This window comes from Xyrauchen texanus, chromosome 24, assembly GCF_025860055.1.
Source record: "Xyrauchen texanus isolate HMW12.3.18 chromosome 24, RBS_HiC_50CHRs, whole genome shotgun sequence".
Lineage (NCBI taxonomy): Eukaryota > Metazoa > Chordata > Actinopteri > Cypriniformes > Catostomidae > Xyrauchen > Xyrauchen texanus.
In genome coordinates, this window is record NC_068299.1 from 19,938,493 (window position 1) to 19,955,010 (window position 16,518).

The 16,518-nt window shown below is 39.5% G+C and overlaps 1 protein-coding gene across 2 annotated transcripts in view; it reads left to right on the forward strand.

The window, feature by feature from the left end:
• The window catches only part of LOC127618260 (adenosine kinase-like), a 272,393-nt gene that overhangs the window by 6,631 nt on the left and 249,244 nt on the right, over positions 1 to 16,518 (forward strand). For both annotated transcript variants that reach the window (XM_052090626.1, XM_052090627.1), the window contains exon 3: positions 3,072 to 3,125. In XM_052090626.1, coding sequence (XP_051946586.1) covers positions 3,072 to 3,125 — 54 coding nt within the window. The remainder of the gene's footprint in view (positions 1 to 3,071; positions 3,126 to 16,518) is intronic.

The following is a 16,518-nucleotide window of genomic DNA, read 5'->3' on the forward strand; positions in this document are numbered from 1 at the left end:
TTCATAAATAAATAAATGCATAATCTGCTATATGCTCATCATGTAAGTTCATGATTGAAAATGTGAGCTAAAATAAAAGCTATTAAATGTCTTCTCATTAAAATATGAAAATTAAAATGATGGGTAATAATAGATTGTGACTGAATTATAAGACCCTGTCCGTCTAAATGCCTGACGATAAGAAAGTCTAACGCAATGTGATTTTTTTTCATAGCCGAATTTTAAACATTACGTAAACACGCTACTAAGACGGACTGAAAACATGGACGAGTTCTTGAAAAGTTAAAATATTGACGATGGTTAGCCTATGTGGGATAGTGATTTGCCGTAGATTTTTATTTATTTTTTGTCGTAAAAAGTGTGCCTTGGCAGAAAAAAGGTTGGGGAAACACTGGTGTATGTGCTTTTTCCTGCTGTACTTCCATCTGCTGTGATGAGGTTGGTTATCCAGTCTGTTCACACACACATGCACACTCCTCAACAACTTGTGCAACTTATGAAAGCTCAACAGCTTTTGGGTCCATAACATTCTTTTGCTTGCTTCTTTGCAAAGTTGTTCTTATCTGTAAGTCTTAAAGTCGATTTGGATAAAAGTGAATGCTAAATGAGTAAATGTATCCCTCTCTTTTAAACTGCAAGGCCAAGTGCTCTTGTCCTCTTAGGGTGAAAAGAAATCTCCAATTTGGCACACAGGCCTACTCTCATAGAAAGCAGTAATAATAATAAATCAATACCCCTCTTCCCACTCACCCAGTGCATTATATAACCTCAAACATACTGCCAGTGCCCGACTTGCATTGGTGTCCTTGCCATACCATAAACAAGAGGTGGCACACTTATAGGGGTTTTTCTGTACAGTTGTTTTCAGTAAAGTTGGTGACCTTAACTGACCTGAATTCAAAGTAGGTTTAGAGGTGTCTTATACAGACCAAGTAATAAGAGAAAGTGAGTGAATATAGTTTATTTATCAGTAAGGCAAACTCCAGCTTCTTTTTCTTTTAAATGCCATCCATAATGCAAAACAAGGTTGGGTAATCCTAAAACTGTTGTTTCAAAAGGTGCAACCGTGGCAGACTTTGGCTGTAATGATTTCCATTAGATTTCTTCTAGGTGTTGAGCAGGTTAAGTTGTAAGACCAGCTTTTTGCTGTGCAGAGTCAAAGAATAGATTACCAAGTTGCATGAAGAGAGATCAGTAAGCTGCCTGTTTGCTGATTAGATACTGGCTTCAGCAAATGACTGACCACCATGGACCAATTTAAAAAAAAAAAAAAAAGCCTAGCTTTCAAGATATTGAAATCAACTTGCCTGACTGAGAGCTAGCATGTTTTTGAACAGCAGTAGGCTAATAGTTAGTGGTCTGTTAATTAATTTGCATTAATTAGTCAATTTAATTTCTGAGTTCGTGTCTTTTGAAGACAAGTGAAAAAAACTTGGCCAATAGAACCAAAAATGAAAATTCTAGGGAGGCTCTGATATGGAATTTCTGGGCTGATACCGATAACTGATATTTAGAAAAACTTTTTTTTTTTTTTTTTTTACATTTTTCAACTTGAAACTGCTTGCTTATTCATTAAAAGCTTCTCATTTTAAAATAAGTGTCATTTAAAAGCTTGGAATTTGGACTGCTATATAAGGTTTGGCATATGTAGCATGAACCATAAATGTGCTTCTATTACTAATGCTGATTAGTAATAGAAGCAGTCACTTGGGACTGCCCGAGTGTCTGCCTAATAGAAAGACCCTGCAGGCAGTCAGAGAATTTCAGCCTCAAGTAAATAAACCGTAACGTTATCGGCAGCAATTCCATTTATCGGTGTAATAATTATATCGTGATTTTCCCTGTTATTGGCCAATAATATATCGGCCTACGATATATCGTACATCCCTAGAAATTCTGTTATTATTCTTTACTCACCCTTATGTCGCTTCAAACCCATGTGACTTTCTTCCGTGGAACATTAAGATAGATGTTTGGCAGAATGTTATTCTCAGTCACCATTCACTTTTGTTGAGAGAGGAAAAAGCTGCATCAGAATTCTTCAAATTGTCTCTTGTATCACGAAAGTTAGTCATATGGGTTTGGAAATATACATTGGGGTAAGCAAATTATGATCATTTTCATTTTTGCGTAAACCCTTTAATATTTTACCTGCATGTCATGTACTGTGACTACTTGTGGCTGACCTTGAATTGAAACTGAGACTGTGACATATGCAGTCCATATCACCTACAACGCAAGGTCCCATGGGAAGTTAACATTTGGTTTATGTGCTTAATCCCACTGTTTTACTTAATCAGTAAACAAGGTTTAGTCTACTATTTGGCATGGGTCACAAAACTAACTCTAATAGTCAGTGTCTAGTCCCATAATCCTTTTCAAATGTAAAATTCACCTTATTAGATGAGCTGTTTTGACCTTTTGTGTTTGTTTCCTCATATTTCAGATCAAGTTCACGTACCTCCTATTTTAGATAACTCACTTAATTGACAGTGTAAATTTATTTTTCCACATCTGGATGGAATGAGAATTTTCTTTTTTTAACCTTAGTGGATTTCAAAGTACTTTACACTGTGATTCACACACCAATGACGGCAGAGCTGCCATGCAAGGCACTAGCCTGCCATTGTGAGCAACTTGGGGTTCAGTGTCTTGCTCAAGGACACGTCGCATTTTGAGTCATGTGGTCCAGGAATCGAGCTGCCAACCCTTCGATTAGTTGGCAACCTGCTCTACCACCTGAGCCACAGTCCCCCTCTTAAGAAAAGAGCCTTTATTTGGTTCCAGGTCTAAGAACTTATTGTGAAATGTCACATGTATCTCAGGGGTGGGTGTTCTCTGTAAGTTTGCTGATAAATTCAGCTTGCATTAAATTTGCTTTAGTGATTTAGCTGTTTAATATAAAGTGTCAACGGAACACTGCACATTCACCTTTAGGATAAGTTAACTTGGACAGTGGTCAGATTTACTATATATTTTTAACATACAGACATTGGATACTAAGTTCTTGATCAGAAATGTTTGTTTATAAATATGCTGTTTCAATTTTGTATTTTCGTTGTTTCATACAGATATGGACTCAAGCCAAATGACCAGATTTTAGCAGAGGACAAGCACAAGGAAATGTGAGTTGTCATAAAGTTACAATACATTTGTTGCTAGACATTACACAGTATGTTGACCGCTATGATAGACCTGTTACAGACTCGCACTTCATATGATACACTAGTAGATTACCGAATACTTTTCACATGGCTTAGTGGAATCTTACCCACATCACTTAAAAGTACTTTTGGTTTAATGAGTGTGTGCCAACTTGAGAGGATATGAGAGATCCACAGAAGGGAAGTGCTTGTATGATGTGTGACAACAGCACCATTGTCCTCTTGTGTATTTGTGTTACTGCATGTTGATTATAATCTGACCTGAATCAGTCCAAAATATACTTGGATTTTGAGGCGAACACTCGGTGTCTGTGTACAGTCGAATGCAAGCCTGTCAAAGTATAATTCATTTGATGGTACCCACACAGGTGGTTGGTGCATGTGCGCTACGACTGCTATAAAAAAACTGACTATTTCTCTTTAAGAGTTTAGACCCATAAAGATGTCTTTATATGCCTTCAGACTTGAGTGATACAAATGCAGGTATCTCCTGACCTCCTCACACACATGCTCTTGACATTCATATCTGCTGTTGTTGTTTTTAGCTTCATCTACTTTTGTTTACAGGCAATTACAGCTAGCATTTTTTCGTGATGGTTCAAATTAGGGTTGGGCGATATGGCCAAAATTGTTATCACGATAATCTTTTTCATATTGTTCGATATCGATATTTATCAGGATACATTTACACATTGCACTTTCTTTTATTTCAAAGTTGATTGAAGAAAAGGAAAAATTTATTCTAAACTGTCAACTAACTGTCTCTACAAAACTGCTCAGGGGTCCAGAGACAGCCAAAGCAGTGGGGTCTGCGGGATCATCTTCCAAAATATTAAAATAGTTTATCAATTGAAAATTGTTAAAAGATCATCTGTTTGTTCTGAAGCATATGAGAGCAGTCCAGTATTTGTTGGAATATTTTTCATGAAAATGTAATATTTTTTTGTTTCTTTTAGATTAAGATACCAAAGTATGGGGGCATAGAAGCACTTGTGACTTTGGAATGAGAACTTTTTATTTTTTTTAAACATTTATATATTTTCATTAAAGTTTTAAATTGATAGTCTTAAACTTTTTTTTAAAGTCCTACATTTTAGTCTTTCCTTATCCATTCCAGACATCTAATTAATTACATTAATCACAAAATTAGAACAGAAATCGATTTGTTTATTATTAAAGGCTTGTAACATGCTGATTAATAAAGATACATTTGAAGGGGAAAACGTTATGGTCTAAAAGGTGCTTTGAAACCACGTTAATTCATGCGGCGCTTCATGTCTACACGCATGCAGGGAAAAGAGGCAACATGTGTGGAGCGGCACAGGGCAGAAATGATGCATGTTTGGTGCTAGACAACAATATTCCAGATTACAGCACAGAGAGATCAGAGCTGTTGTCCACATCACTGTTATTCTGTCGCGCTCTTCACTAGAGACGATGAGAGGGTGCAACCGTTGTCATGAAGTCTTGCGGTGCGGATCTGGTGTCCGACGTTGCCTAATCGTTAGCAGGGCAGCTAGTATTAGCAAGTTCATCCAGTCTGACCCCACATTATCACTGGTGCGTTGTGAGCGAAGCTGAGAGCGTTTTCAATTCATTCCTATGAAAGCTGAGTGTCAGGCTCTCAAGGTGGATCGTAGGATTTTACAGCGGTGCGGAGCAAGCTCTCCCATAGCGCTGTGTGCGCCTTGATCGGATTTCGTCCGCCCCAGTGGAGACGCAGCCTGAGAAAGCTGAACTGCTTGTGTTTTAACGAAACGCAGTAAATATCGAAAATATAGTGGATTTAGCTTATCGTCGATATAGTGAGATTTTCTTTATCTTGATAAATATTGATATTGTTTTATCGCCCAGCCCTAGTTCAAATGTGAGTGTTGCCATCTTGTGGAACCGCTAATTCATGCCAATAATTCTAGCTGCATGTGAATTCTGTACGTTCAAAGACACGTGGTTAGAAAAATTGGGCTTTGTGCTCGAGCACTCTGCTGCTGATGAGATTTGCATCATTTGGAAAAACCGCATTAGCAGGATCTTGACAATTCTTTATCATGTTGATACAGCTGGATTTATCGCTTCCCTTGATCTAATCATATTAAAGTTGCTGTTTGATGGGCTCCAAAATTTAATAAGCTCCGTGCTCTTAGCAGTGCATCCTATATGCTTTGATATTTATATCATTGTTTACACAGTAGCTTTGTCCAAATTCTTGTACTTTCAGAATATGAACCTATTCCTCCACCATTAATGAAGTATGTTCTTTAGATATGCAGGTGTGTAGTATGAATGCATTCCAAGAGATGCTACATCTGCCATGTTGCAATTTTGTTTTGACCTGTATTTTTTAGTTTGACCTATGACATCCTAACGACAACCACAAAAATGGTTTACTCTGGTTTTGTTAAAAGTACAATTGAACCATAAGAAATAGCTTTCTTGGTACCTGTAGCACTTTAGCTTGAAAAAGCCGCTCATGAGAACGCCCCACTCCATATTTGTGTTCGCTGGATGCACACTTCAGAATTTCAGCTATTGCATTGGGTATTGTTTTTTTTTTCTACTGTAATATGAATATGTAGGATTTGGACATCTGATTTCACATGTTGCTTTTTGTCTCAGGGAGTGATTTAGTGTTTGCTGTTGCTATTATTGAAGACGCACTGGCAGTATCAGAGGAAATTAGCTTTAGCTTTCAGTAGCTTTAGGGCAACCAATGTTTTTGTCTGAGGCCTATGTAGAAGCATCTTGTTTATGTCCAGAGGATGTCACAGCATCGAAAAATGGCTGATATGCACCTTTCCGCTTCTCAGATCTCCGATATGCACACATTTCTGCTGCTCATTTCCTATTTATCTCCTATAACTTTATATTGTCCACCTGTTTATGCTATTGCCATGCATACACGTATTACATGGGTACAAAAGTAATCCCATTGTATCGTTTTTGTATTTTTATATCTAAAACCCTACAGGTGTAGAACTACAGTCATTCACAGTTCAAATCAGATGACCGTGTTTGTGTAAAACAAGTTCTCAAATTATTTCCAAATGTTCTAGGATTGTTTTTATTCTGTTCCATAGGTTAATGTGTGTTTAAGTCGAGATGGAGCTGAAAGGAATGGATCAGACAGAGCCCTTTTGCCCTCTATTGGTTTACTCATCTGTGCTGTGCTCTTCCTCTCTCTCTGTGCCGTTGCCTCTGATCAGACCTCAAAAGTGTATCACTTCAACATGCACAACGTAAAACATATGATCATGAGAGGAGCCTGTTCATCGTGCTCTAAAAACAATACAGCATATTGTCTGTAAATCATTGGGCTATTCCTTCCTGGCTTATTAACATGAATGCCTGACAGACAGTTCTAAAACTTGTAATAATTATTCCCTGCAGGCTAAATCTTTTACTTGGTCATGAAATATTTTCTCTGAAGATCAGCAACAGGCTGATGTGTGAACCCAAGTAAAGCTCAAAACGAGGCTTGTAATGGCTGAGCAGAGATGTAAACTCAACAAAAAAAATAAACGTCCCTTATTCAGGCTTATTCACTGTATTTTAAAGATAATTTTGACAAAAATTCAAATAACAGATACAGATCTTTATTGTAAACAGGGTTCTACGGTGGGAGTATTTCACTCTCATTTGTCCCTAAAAATAGATATGTGCGAACTGGAAAAATTATTTACGAGCACAGTGTGCGATTTTAAGATTACAAACGTAATTCCCCTTTAAGATATTTGTTTAAAAATTACAAAACCCACATTCCACAAGCGGAGTTTTCTGTGATGACACGGTCCAGTCAGAGAGGGAAAGGTGAACAATGGAAAAAAGTAACTGTATAGGCGACATTGCATTTTATTTTAAGCGAAAAAGAGATGAGGAGAAAGAGGAATTTGGTGAGGGGGATTCGCAAGGTTCAACTAACGAAGTCTCTTCGTTAACTCTCGGCTAACGTTAGGGATGCTGAGAGCAAAGCTACCGTGACCACAGCTGTCACTTCAACGTCCACTGTAGCCGGTGGAGGGAGAACATAGATTCAATGCAAATTGTCTCAGTGTTCCCACGGCTAGAGTTCGAAAACATCATCATGTTCTGCAAATATTGTAGAGGGCAGAAACAGGTGGGCATCTCGTCCTTCGTGTCAGGAAACCAACATCTGAAATAGTGATGGGTTGTTTGCGATCGATTCGGCTCTTGTAGGTGAACGTTGGGAGCCGGCTCGCATATCAGAATGTATAAAAAAAATTAAGATATGAATAATCAAAAGATAACTGAAAAAACAAATAAAATAATATAGGCCTCAATGCTCAAGCTCACACATTAGTTCTGACTGTCTGCTCAGACTAACAGCCTCACCTGTTGTTCCTGTCAATCAGACACGCAGTGTCAACCAATGAACAAAAGATGCGTGATGGAGGGCTTATAACTAATGTCGTTAAGATTGTGTTTGAATTGTAACATTTATATGCACTTTGATTATATACATTGAAAAGTTATACTTTAAATGCACACGTGAAATAACATCCTTCTTTTTTACATTTATTTAAATTTGTGGGACGCTGCAGTTTTGCAAATTATTTATTTTTCTTTGATATGGTGCATTATTCTATTAGCAGTAACGCCGCTACCTACATGCATACTACAGAGTTTGCGTAGGGCATCAACTCTCTAGGGGAGCACCATCTTACCCTAGGATGGCACCAGAAAGTCCACCGGCTGCCCTTACTCGTTCGCTATACGTTATTCAAGGACCCGAAAGCAGTTGCGGAACACTGACAATCGCTTCACGCTCATATCACATGCAGGGCATCAATTTGGCCAGCGGTGGCCCTGTCTATTATGCTGTTCAGACTGTATTAATTTTGAATGGTTAGATTTATATGCACTTTGTTTATATACAATAAGTTATACTTTAAATGCAAATGTTTAATAGTATTATGCATTTTTAAATACATTGTGGTTAAGGTAGAGTGTAATTTCATTTAATAATTTAATTCAAATTGTTTTAACACCAATTATGAAAAGAGCCGGAATGCCCATTGCTAATCTGAAAAGAGATAGTGTAGCGAAACATCTCACGGCGGCATATCCAGTGCTCTGGATGAGAGAGAGGAGAAACCATCAAGCTCGGTGTCAGCAGCCTTGAGAAGGCAAGTGCTGCAGTCTGAGGAGGAGAAGAGGAAGCAGCTGAAAATAAAGATAAACATTGCATACTTCATTGTGAAAGAAGAACCTTTCGTCAAATTTGGGCCGCTTATCAGACTCCACCACAAAAAATGTTACCAGATGGTCAACATACAAAAGCAGCTGGACAACTGATATCCTTTGATTTTAGTAGGCATGGGTTCAATGTGTGATTTGGGAGGTATGTGCTGTTCCACAGATGTGTGTCCCTTAGTACATGCGCACACACTCATACACGCAGTATAAATATGTATGTAATAAATTGTTTGTTAATAAACTCTGTATTTAATTTTCACTGTGCTCCTAAATTTCTTTGTGTGCTCCTAAATTTTTTCATTTAGGAGTACAAGTACTCCTTGGGAAAAAAAGTTTTCGTAGAGCCCTGCTAAAGGGTTTAAATAATGTTTTCCATGTTTGTTCAATAAACCATAAACAATTAATGAACATGCACCTGTGGAACAGTTGTTAAGACACTAACCGCTTACAGACGGTAGGCAATTAAGGTCACGGTTATAAAAACTTGGGACACAGAAGAGACCTTTCTACTGACTCTGAAAAATATTAAAAGAAAGATGCCCAGGGTCCCTGCTCATTTGCATGAACGTGCATTTGGCATGCTGCATGAGGACAATAAATTGCAATGTCCACACTGTGAGATGCCTAATGTACAGCGCTTCAGGGAGACATGAAGGACAGCTGATCGATCTTGCAGTGGCAGACCACGTGTAACAACACCTGCACAGGATTGGTACATCTGAAATCACACCTGCGAGACAGGTACAGGATGGCAACAATAACTGCCCGAGTTACACCAGGAACGCACAATCCCTCCATCAGTACTACGATTGTCACAATGGGATGAGAGAGGCTGGACTGATGGCTTGTAGCCGGAAATCACCGGCAACAACGTCGCCTCTGGGCACATGCCTTCGCTGGACCAGACAGGACTGGCAAAAAGTGCTCTTCGCCGACTAGTCGTGGTTTTGTCTCACCAGGGGGAGTCGGACTCACGTTTATCATCGAAAGAATGAGCATTACAGGGTCTGGGGCGGTGTGTCACTGCATCATCGGACTGAGCTTGTTGTCCTTGCAGGCAATCTCAATGCTGTGCATTACAGGGAAGACATCCTTCCTCATGTGGTACCCTTCCTGCAGGCTTATCCTGACATGACCCTCCAGCATGACAATGCCACCAGCCATACTGCTCATTCTGTGCGTGATTTCCTGTGTGTGATTTCCTGCAAGACGGGAATGTCAGACAGTTGCAAGACTTTATTTAAATTTTTTTATTTGATCTGTATATCACAATGCAATACATTTATTTTTGACTGATTCTGGTTGAATGGACCCTTTTCACACATCCAGGTTTTGGAACGCAGAAGTAAAGGATTGCAGGGTAAACGATAGCGGTGAATGGGAGACTGATATGATTTTTATTTACCCACTTGCTCCAACATCAAAAGAAAATGGCACTTGCATTTCCACAACTTTCCAAATAAAGAAAAAAAAAAATAATAATAATAGAGCGATATATTACACCAGTCAGAAGAGTGATGGCAAATTTACTGTCACTCAGCTGCTTTATAAGAAACCTCACTGCATTTTTGTAACTTGTCTTTTAAAACTAATTCCAGGGCAATATAATACAAACTATAATGTTATAAATTCGCAATTTAATAATTGCAAATATAAAAAGTTTGCTTGATTTACACTTCTGAATAGAGCGAAAACACTTAATCACATTCTGTGAAAAGTTTCCATTTGTGTGTTTTGGTTCCTGTTATGAACCCTCTGCTTAAAGACCCCATTAAAAATTGATTGAGCACAGTTTTCTTACCTGTGTGCACATTTTATATTGAAAGGACTGTCAATTGATTAAAATGTTTTATCGAATTAATTACATGGTGTCCCGATTAATCGCATATACAAATATTTGCTGAGAAAGCCCCTCATGTAAGAATAATTCAATATATAATGATGAAATAATGATAGTTATCTTTAAATATAAAAAATATATAAATATATATATATATATATATATATATATATATATATATATATATATATATATATATATATATATATATATATAAAATTAAAAAATATTCAGATAATTAAAATGCATTACATTCTTGTGGCAGAAGAGTTAATCATTGCATTCTAAAGCCGCTTTTTGTATTCTTATCAATATATTGTTTACTACCATATTATTGAACATAAGTCAATCATTGGCATAAGTTCACAGCAATCGATTTCACAGGTGAATTTGTCAATCAGTTGGAGATTTATTATGAGGTCTTGTTTAAGGACCCCTCAATGAACAGCTGCATCAGACATGCTTGTGTAGCATCTCGGGTGTGTTGAGTCATAAACATAAAATTTTTAGGTCACTGTGTCAAGTTAAATATAGTTTACTAAGCTTGTTTGCAGTCACATGATTCTTATGGCTTACGAAATTCAGATGGAGGGCAGGAAGTGAAAAGCACAATGTCTTATAGTATCGTCTTGTAGTTTAGACGCTATTACGAGAGAAAGGAATAAACAGAAAATCACAACATATGTTTGACTTGATACTTATGTTTTGAACAGGAGTGATTTTTGAACTGAATACTTGCCTGCCATCGGGGCAGTAGATATAAGCAACTACCTTGTCCTCCAGACGTCCTTCTACTCCAGAACACAAATGAAAGCATACACACCCGAGATGCTACACAAGCATGTCTGACGCAGATGTACATTGAGGGGTCCTTAAACAAGACCTCATAATAAATCTCCAACTGATTGACAAATTCACCTGTATGGAGGCATACAACTTTTTTTGTCCTGTGGATGTTAGCTGTTCCATTGTCCTTACCACACATTTGGCCTGATATAAAGGCGTACAGACAATGAGCAACAGGTGTGGAGGCCAGGCGTGCTCTTCATTAATCACAACACTTGATTAACCTTCTGTATACATTATTTCGCCTTCCATTTAAAGCACATTCAACCTGATTTCTAGCCCTAGAATTTGTGTTTACTCTAACTACAAATTCTAACTTACTCTAACTATAGTACATAGAAGGTTAAGAATTACTGCTTTTGTTTCTCCTGCTTTGTGTGGAAATTTCAGAGTGTGAAATTCAGCACGAGATTGCAAGAATTGTGCATATTATAACAAGGTTTCCCACAAGTTTTGCATTCACAATGCGGTAAATTACCAGACACTTAAAAGTAAAATAAAATCCAGGGGTGTTCACATTCAAACTGACTAACACCGGCAAGACACCTTTATTTCAAACTTTGAACTTTTATTAAAATAAAGTGCAATTAAAATTGTGTATTGTTTAATATTTTGAAAGATGGCTTTACAACAGTTGTGAAGGGCAACATCTCTTTGGAAACGAACCTACTTCATCTGTGCATTCTCTACCGGTCTGGTGTTTTGTTGTTTGGGAAAATACATCATATGTGTGTGAATAACTTTAGTTTTGTTCCCTCCTTCACGAGATATATATATATCTCAATATCCAATTACATCGGCAGATGCCCTGACATTAAGCTGTAGACTCTCTGGATAAAAGTTTGTATTCATTGGTCCCTGTGTGCTCACGAGGCCCTGATGCAGCAGAGAAAGCATACAATCAACAATCACTTTGCTCTTTATCTGGCTTCAGCCATGCTAAACCTGTAACGTTAGTAGGAGGAGGCAGACGAGAAGTGCGGATCTAAGTGCAGGTTTTATTTATAAAGGTGAAAACAAGACAGACTGGAACAAAGGAAACATCCACGATGGGAAAAATTAAACAAAAACATGAAAACATCAAAGGGTACATGAACAGGGTAAACTGGGCTGAACGTCGACATCCAACATCTACAAACAACGATCGACAAGGAATGGAGGAACAGCAGGGTTTAAATACACAGACATGATAACGACAAAATGACATGCAGGTGAGAACAATGACACGGGGCTGGCAGTGATGAGGGCCGGGAATCATGGGAATTGGAGTTCATGACAGGTGACAAGAGAAACACGGGGCAGACAACAGGGGATCGTAACATAACCCCCCTCTAAGGAGCGGATTCTAGACGCTCCTAAAAAAGGAAAAGAAAAAATACCCAAAAAACAAAACAAAATCGTCCAAGGAGTGGGGGGGCAGACAGACCAAGGAGAGAAACACGGGGCAACCAGACAGTCCAAGGGGGCACAAGGGGCAACCAGACAGTCCAAGGGGGCACAAGGGGCAACCAGGCAGTCCACGGGGGCACAAGGGGCAGACAGGCAGTCCAAGGAGGCACAAGGGGCAGACAGGCAGTCCACGGGGGCACAGAGGGCAGGCAGGCAGTCCACGGGGGCACAAGGGGCAGACAGGCAGTCCACGGGGGCACAGAGGGCAGGCAGGCAGTCCAAGGAGGCACAAGGGGCAGACAGGCAGTCCAAGGAGGCACAGAGGGCAGGCAGGCAGTCCACGGGGGCACAAGGGGCAGACAGGCAGTCCACGGGGGCACAGAGGGCAGGCAGGCAGTCCACGGGGGCACAGAGGGCAGGCAGGCAGTCCACGGAGGTCACAAGGGGCAGACAGGCAGTCCACGGAGGCACAAGGGTCAGACAGGCAGTCCATGGGGAACATAAGACGGGGACTGGGTCAGGTGGCCTGGGAGCTGGCCACAGGGCAAGGACAGGTTCAGGAGGCCTGGGAGCTGGCCACAGGACAGGGACAGGGACAGGGTCTGGAGGCCTGGGAGTCGACATCGTAGAAGGCTCAGGAGGCAGAGCCGAGGGAGGCTCGGGAGGCGGAGCCCTAGAAGGCTCTGGGATTTAAGTCGTGGAAGACTTGAGGGGCGGAGCCGAGGAAGGCTCGAGGGGCGGAGCCCTGGTAGGCAGAGCCATGGAAGGCTCAGGAGGCGGAGCCGTAGAAGGCGGAGCCATGGAGGGCGGAGCCATGGAGGGCTCTGAAGGCAGAGCCGAGGGAGGCTCAGGAGGCATAGAAGGCTCTGGAGGCGGAGCTGAGGGAGGCTCTGGAGGTGGAGGGGCAGAGCCCTGGATGGCTCAGGAGGCTCGAGTGGCCGAGCCCTGGGAGGCTCGGGAAGCGCTGGCTCTGGGATGGTCACGGCTACAGGCGCTGGCTCTGGGTTTTTTTTGTTTTTTTTTGTGACTCAGACATGCATTCAGTGGTCAAGAGCAAGATTCAGATCAATTATGTATTTATTTTTTTTAACACACATTCTTCATAAGCAGCTTTACAAACTCTCAGTCAGCAAGCCAAAGACAACAATGGAAAGGAAAAACTCTTGGAAAGAGCACATACTCGTTTTGCTGGCATATCAGCAAGACATCCCTACAATTACTTTGCTGTGAACCTTGGGTTCCTCATCACATTTGTACACATACATCTCTGAAGTACAACCAGTTTTGTTAAGGGAAGGCACAGTTTCATTATTGAAAAATGTTTTTTTTTTTTTTATTACTTTGAGATCCTCTACAATGTCTTCTGATCAGGTCATAAAGAGAATTCTGTTGTGAAGTACAGGAAATGTGATGGGGCAGTTCAAAACCACACTGAAATGATTTGTTTTTTCTCAAATCTTTATTCTAAAGGTTCACATACTTCTCTTTTTTTTTCCCCATCAATGTCCTTGATTTGGCCTTGATTTTCATACTTCCAATTTGTTCAGTAGAAAACTAAATATAATCCTCAAACAACCTACTTTTTCTCTGAACAAACTTACCTTTTTCGAAGATATTTTTTGGCTACCTTTTAACCAACTTGTCTCAAGGCCATTTTGGTGGATGTATGAAATCGGTTCACCTCCAGTTCCTAGAAAAGTTTAACTACAAAATGTCCAAATAGTTTTACTCATTTTGAGCAGTACATCTATTGTTGTATCATTTATAATCTAGAATGCTTGTACTATCTTTCTTTAAAATATGTCACTTGGCTTGATAATTTAATATTTGTACCTTTTCAAGTGTGATTATTTGTCTGAAGACTTTCTGGGGCACTGTTTGTGCATTTAAAAAAAAAAAAAATGTATGATGTGGATAATATCCTTATTTTAGAAAGCATTCCTGTAGAAATGTCCTGCTGTGGATTTAATCTAATTTATACCATACAACACTGCCAATCTTGTTTTATTGTAATGGCACACTACTCATTTTATGTTCTATTAGTATCTCATTTTAACCTTTTTAAGTCCCAAATATATTGAATTCATTGCTGTTTTAAGAAGGGGTGAGCAGCTGCCTCTGGTCTAGAAACTGTTGCGTGCTTTGACATCTGCTCATTTGAACAGACAGCTGGTGCAATACCTCTGGCCGCCAGCAGATGGAAGTGTATGCTCAGGGTATTTTAACAGTTTTAAACAGCAGAGTGCCGCTGGGTGGCTTTTGCCCATGCTCAAGGCGAAATCGTAACTGATTTCTGGTAAGTTTGTTTACAAAAAGGACGGAAAATTTGGTTGCTTCCCAGGCATAATGTGTTTTTTTTAAATGACTGATTTGTAGTTTGTTTATACTAAACATAGTTATCATGATGTAAATATTTTCTCATTTTAGGAAACTATATACTGAACAATTATTGAGGACTCTCACTTCAGACTATTAGGTCATAAGAAAATTGTAGAATGAGCACTGTCTCTGATCTGTGTCCTTTTTGTTTTGTTGATTGTCCGCTATGCAGCCCGTGGGCAATCTGCCCCTCTTTAGAGAGAGAGAGCTGAGTCTGACTGTTCCTGTGTCTCAGATGGAGCTCATTTTGATGAGTGTGCTGTTCTTTATTTGAGACTGGGCAGCAAAAAGAACTATTGCACTGTTGAAAGCTAAATTACAGGTGTGTAGAGGATTGGAAAATCGTATATTTCAGGAGACAACCCTCTGCAAATTGTGTACCCTTGCAATATAAGCATTTACTCAGCATTGTTTGGGGCAAACAGCTTTGTCATCATTAAAGTGGTAAAGAAAGATTGGCAGGGATGCTTAGCTCTTAGAGTTAGAGGTGACAGGTGCAATTAATCATTGGCACTGCATTCAAACCGAAGTGTCAGGAGAGACATACGTTTGGGGGATGGGGGGCTACTATTTGATCCAGGATCCAAAATAAACACTCGTCGAGGTGCCAAATATTAATACAGATCATATTTAGCGGGTGTATTGGACCGAATTACTCTACTGTTGGCTGTAATTGCAACATAATACATGGTTTAAGTCATATTGGAAGAATTCTAGTCTGACCGCGAAGTGACATATGACTTTAGTTTGAAACGGGCATAAGTTGTGATTTGCGTGCAACCTCTGTGTAAAATTTACCATCAGATGTTTGTATAGAATGCCTGAAAGCTACGATATTTTTTTTTTTCTAACCAAATGGAATCTTTGTTGTATTAAAGGGATAGTTCACACAAATGAAAATTATTTCTCAAATGAAAATGAATCTTCCTGGCATACCAGATGTGTATGACTTACTTTCTTCTTCAGTACACGGATGGAAGAGTTTTAGAATATTTCAGCTCTGTTGGTCCTTGCAATGCAAGTGAATTGGAAATCCACATTAAGGGAGTATAAAAATAATGAAGGATTGTTAAATTATGAGAGACTATTCATTTTTGGGAGAACAATGTCACTTTTTTGATATGGGTTTGACTGAGATATTGTATATGATTTACTGTATATATAAATTATGCTACGAGTGACTCAATGGATTGTCGTGTTTGTCACTAATATTCAAGATAAAACATTAATCCCATCGAAAGGACAGGACATTTTTTTTATTTTTTTATTAAAAGTAATGCGGAATACAGATTAATGACAGTTAAAATATATATGACTGGTACATTTTCTCATTAAACCCTACATTGGAAGGCAAAAAGGGTCATTTTGTACTCCGTGCTGACCGAAGCGTGAAAAACGTGCACTGTTAGATTATCTCTGTGTGAGCTGTCCTTGCTTTGCCTTTCCAGTGGCAGACATGCACCAGTGCTCTTCCAGCCTTGGCTGCCTCGTGGAAGTGTGTATAAAGTGCCACACTTCAGGCTTGTGTACCAGAGGTCAGCTCTGTGACCTTACCCTGACCTTATAGATGATGTAGCAGTGTTTACACTAGAGATGAAGAGAGAGAAAATGAAAATGAGACCAAGCAATTGAGAGAACAGGTGGTTTGTAGACAGGGGCCTCTTGTCCGGTCCAGAATCTTGTCAC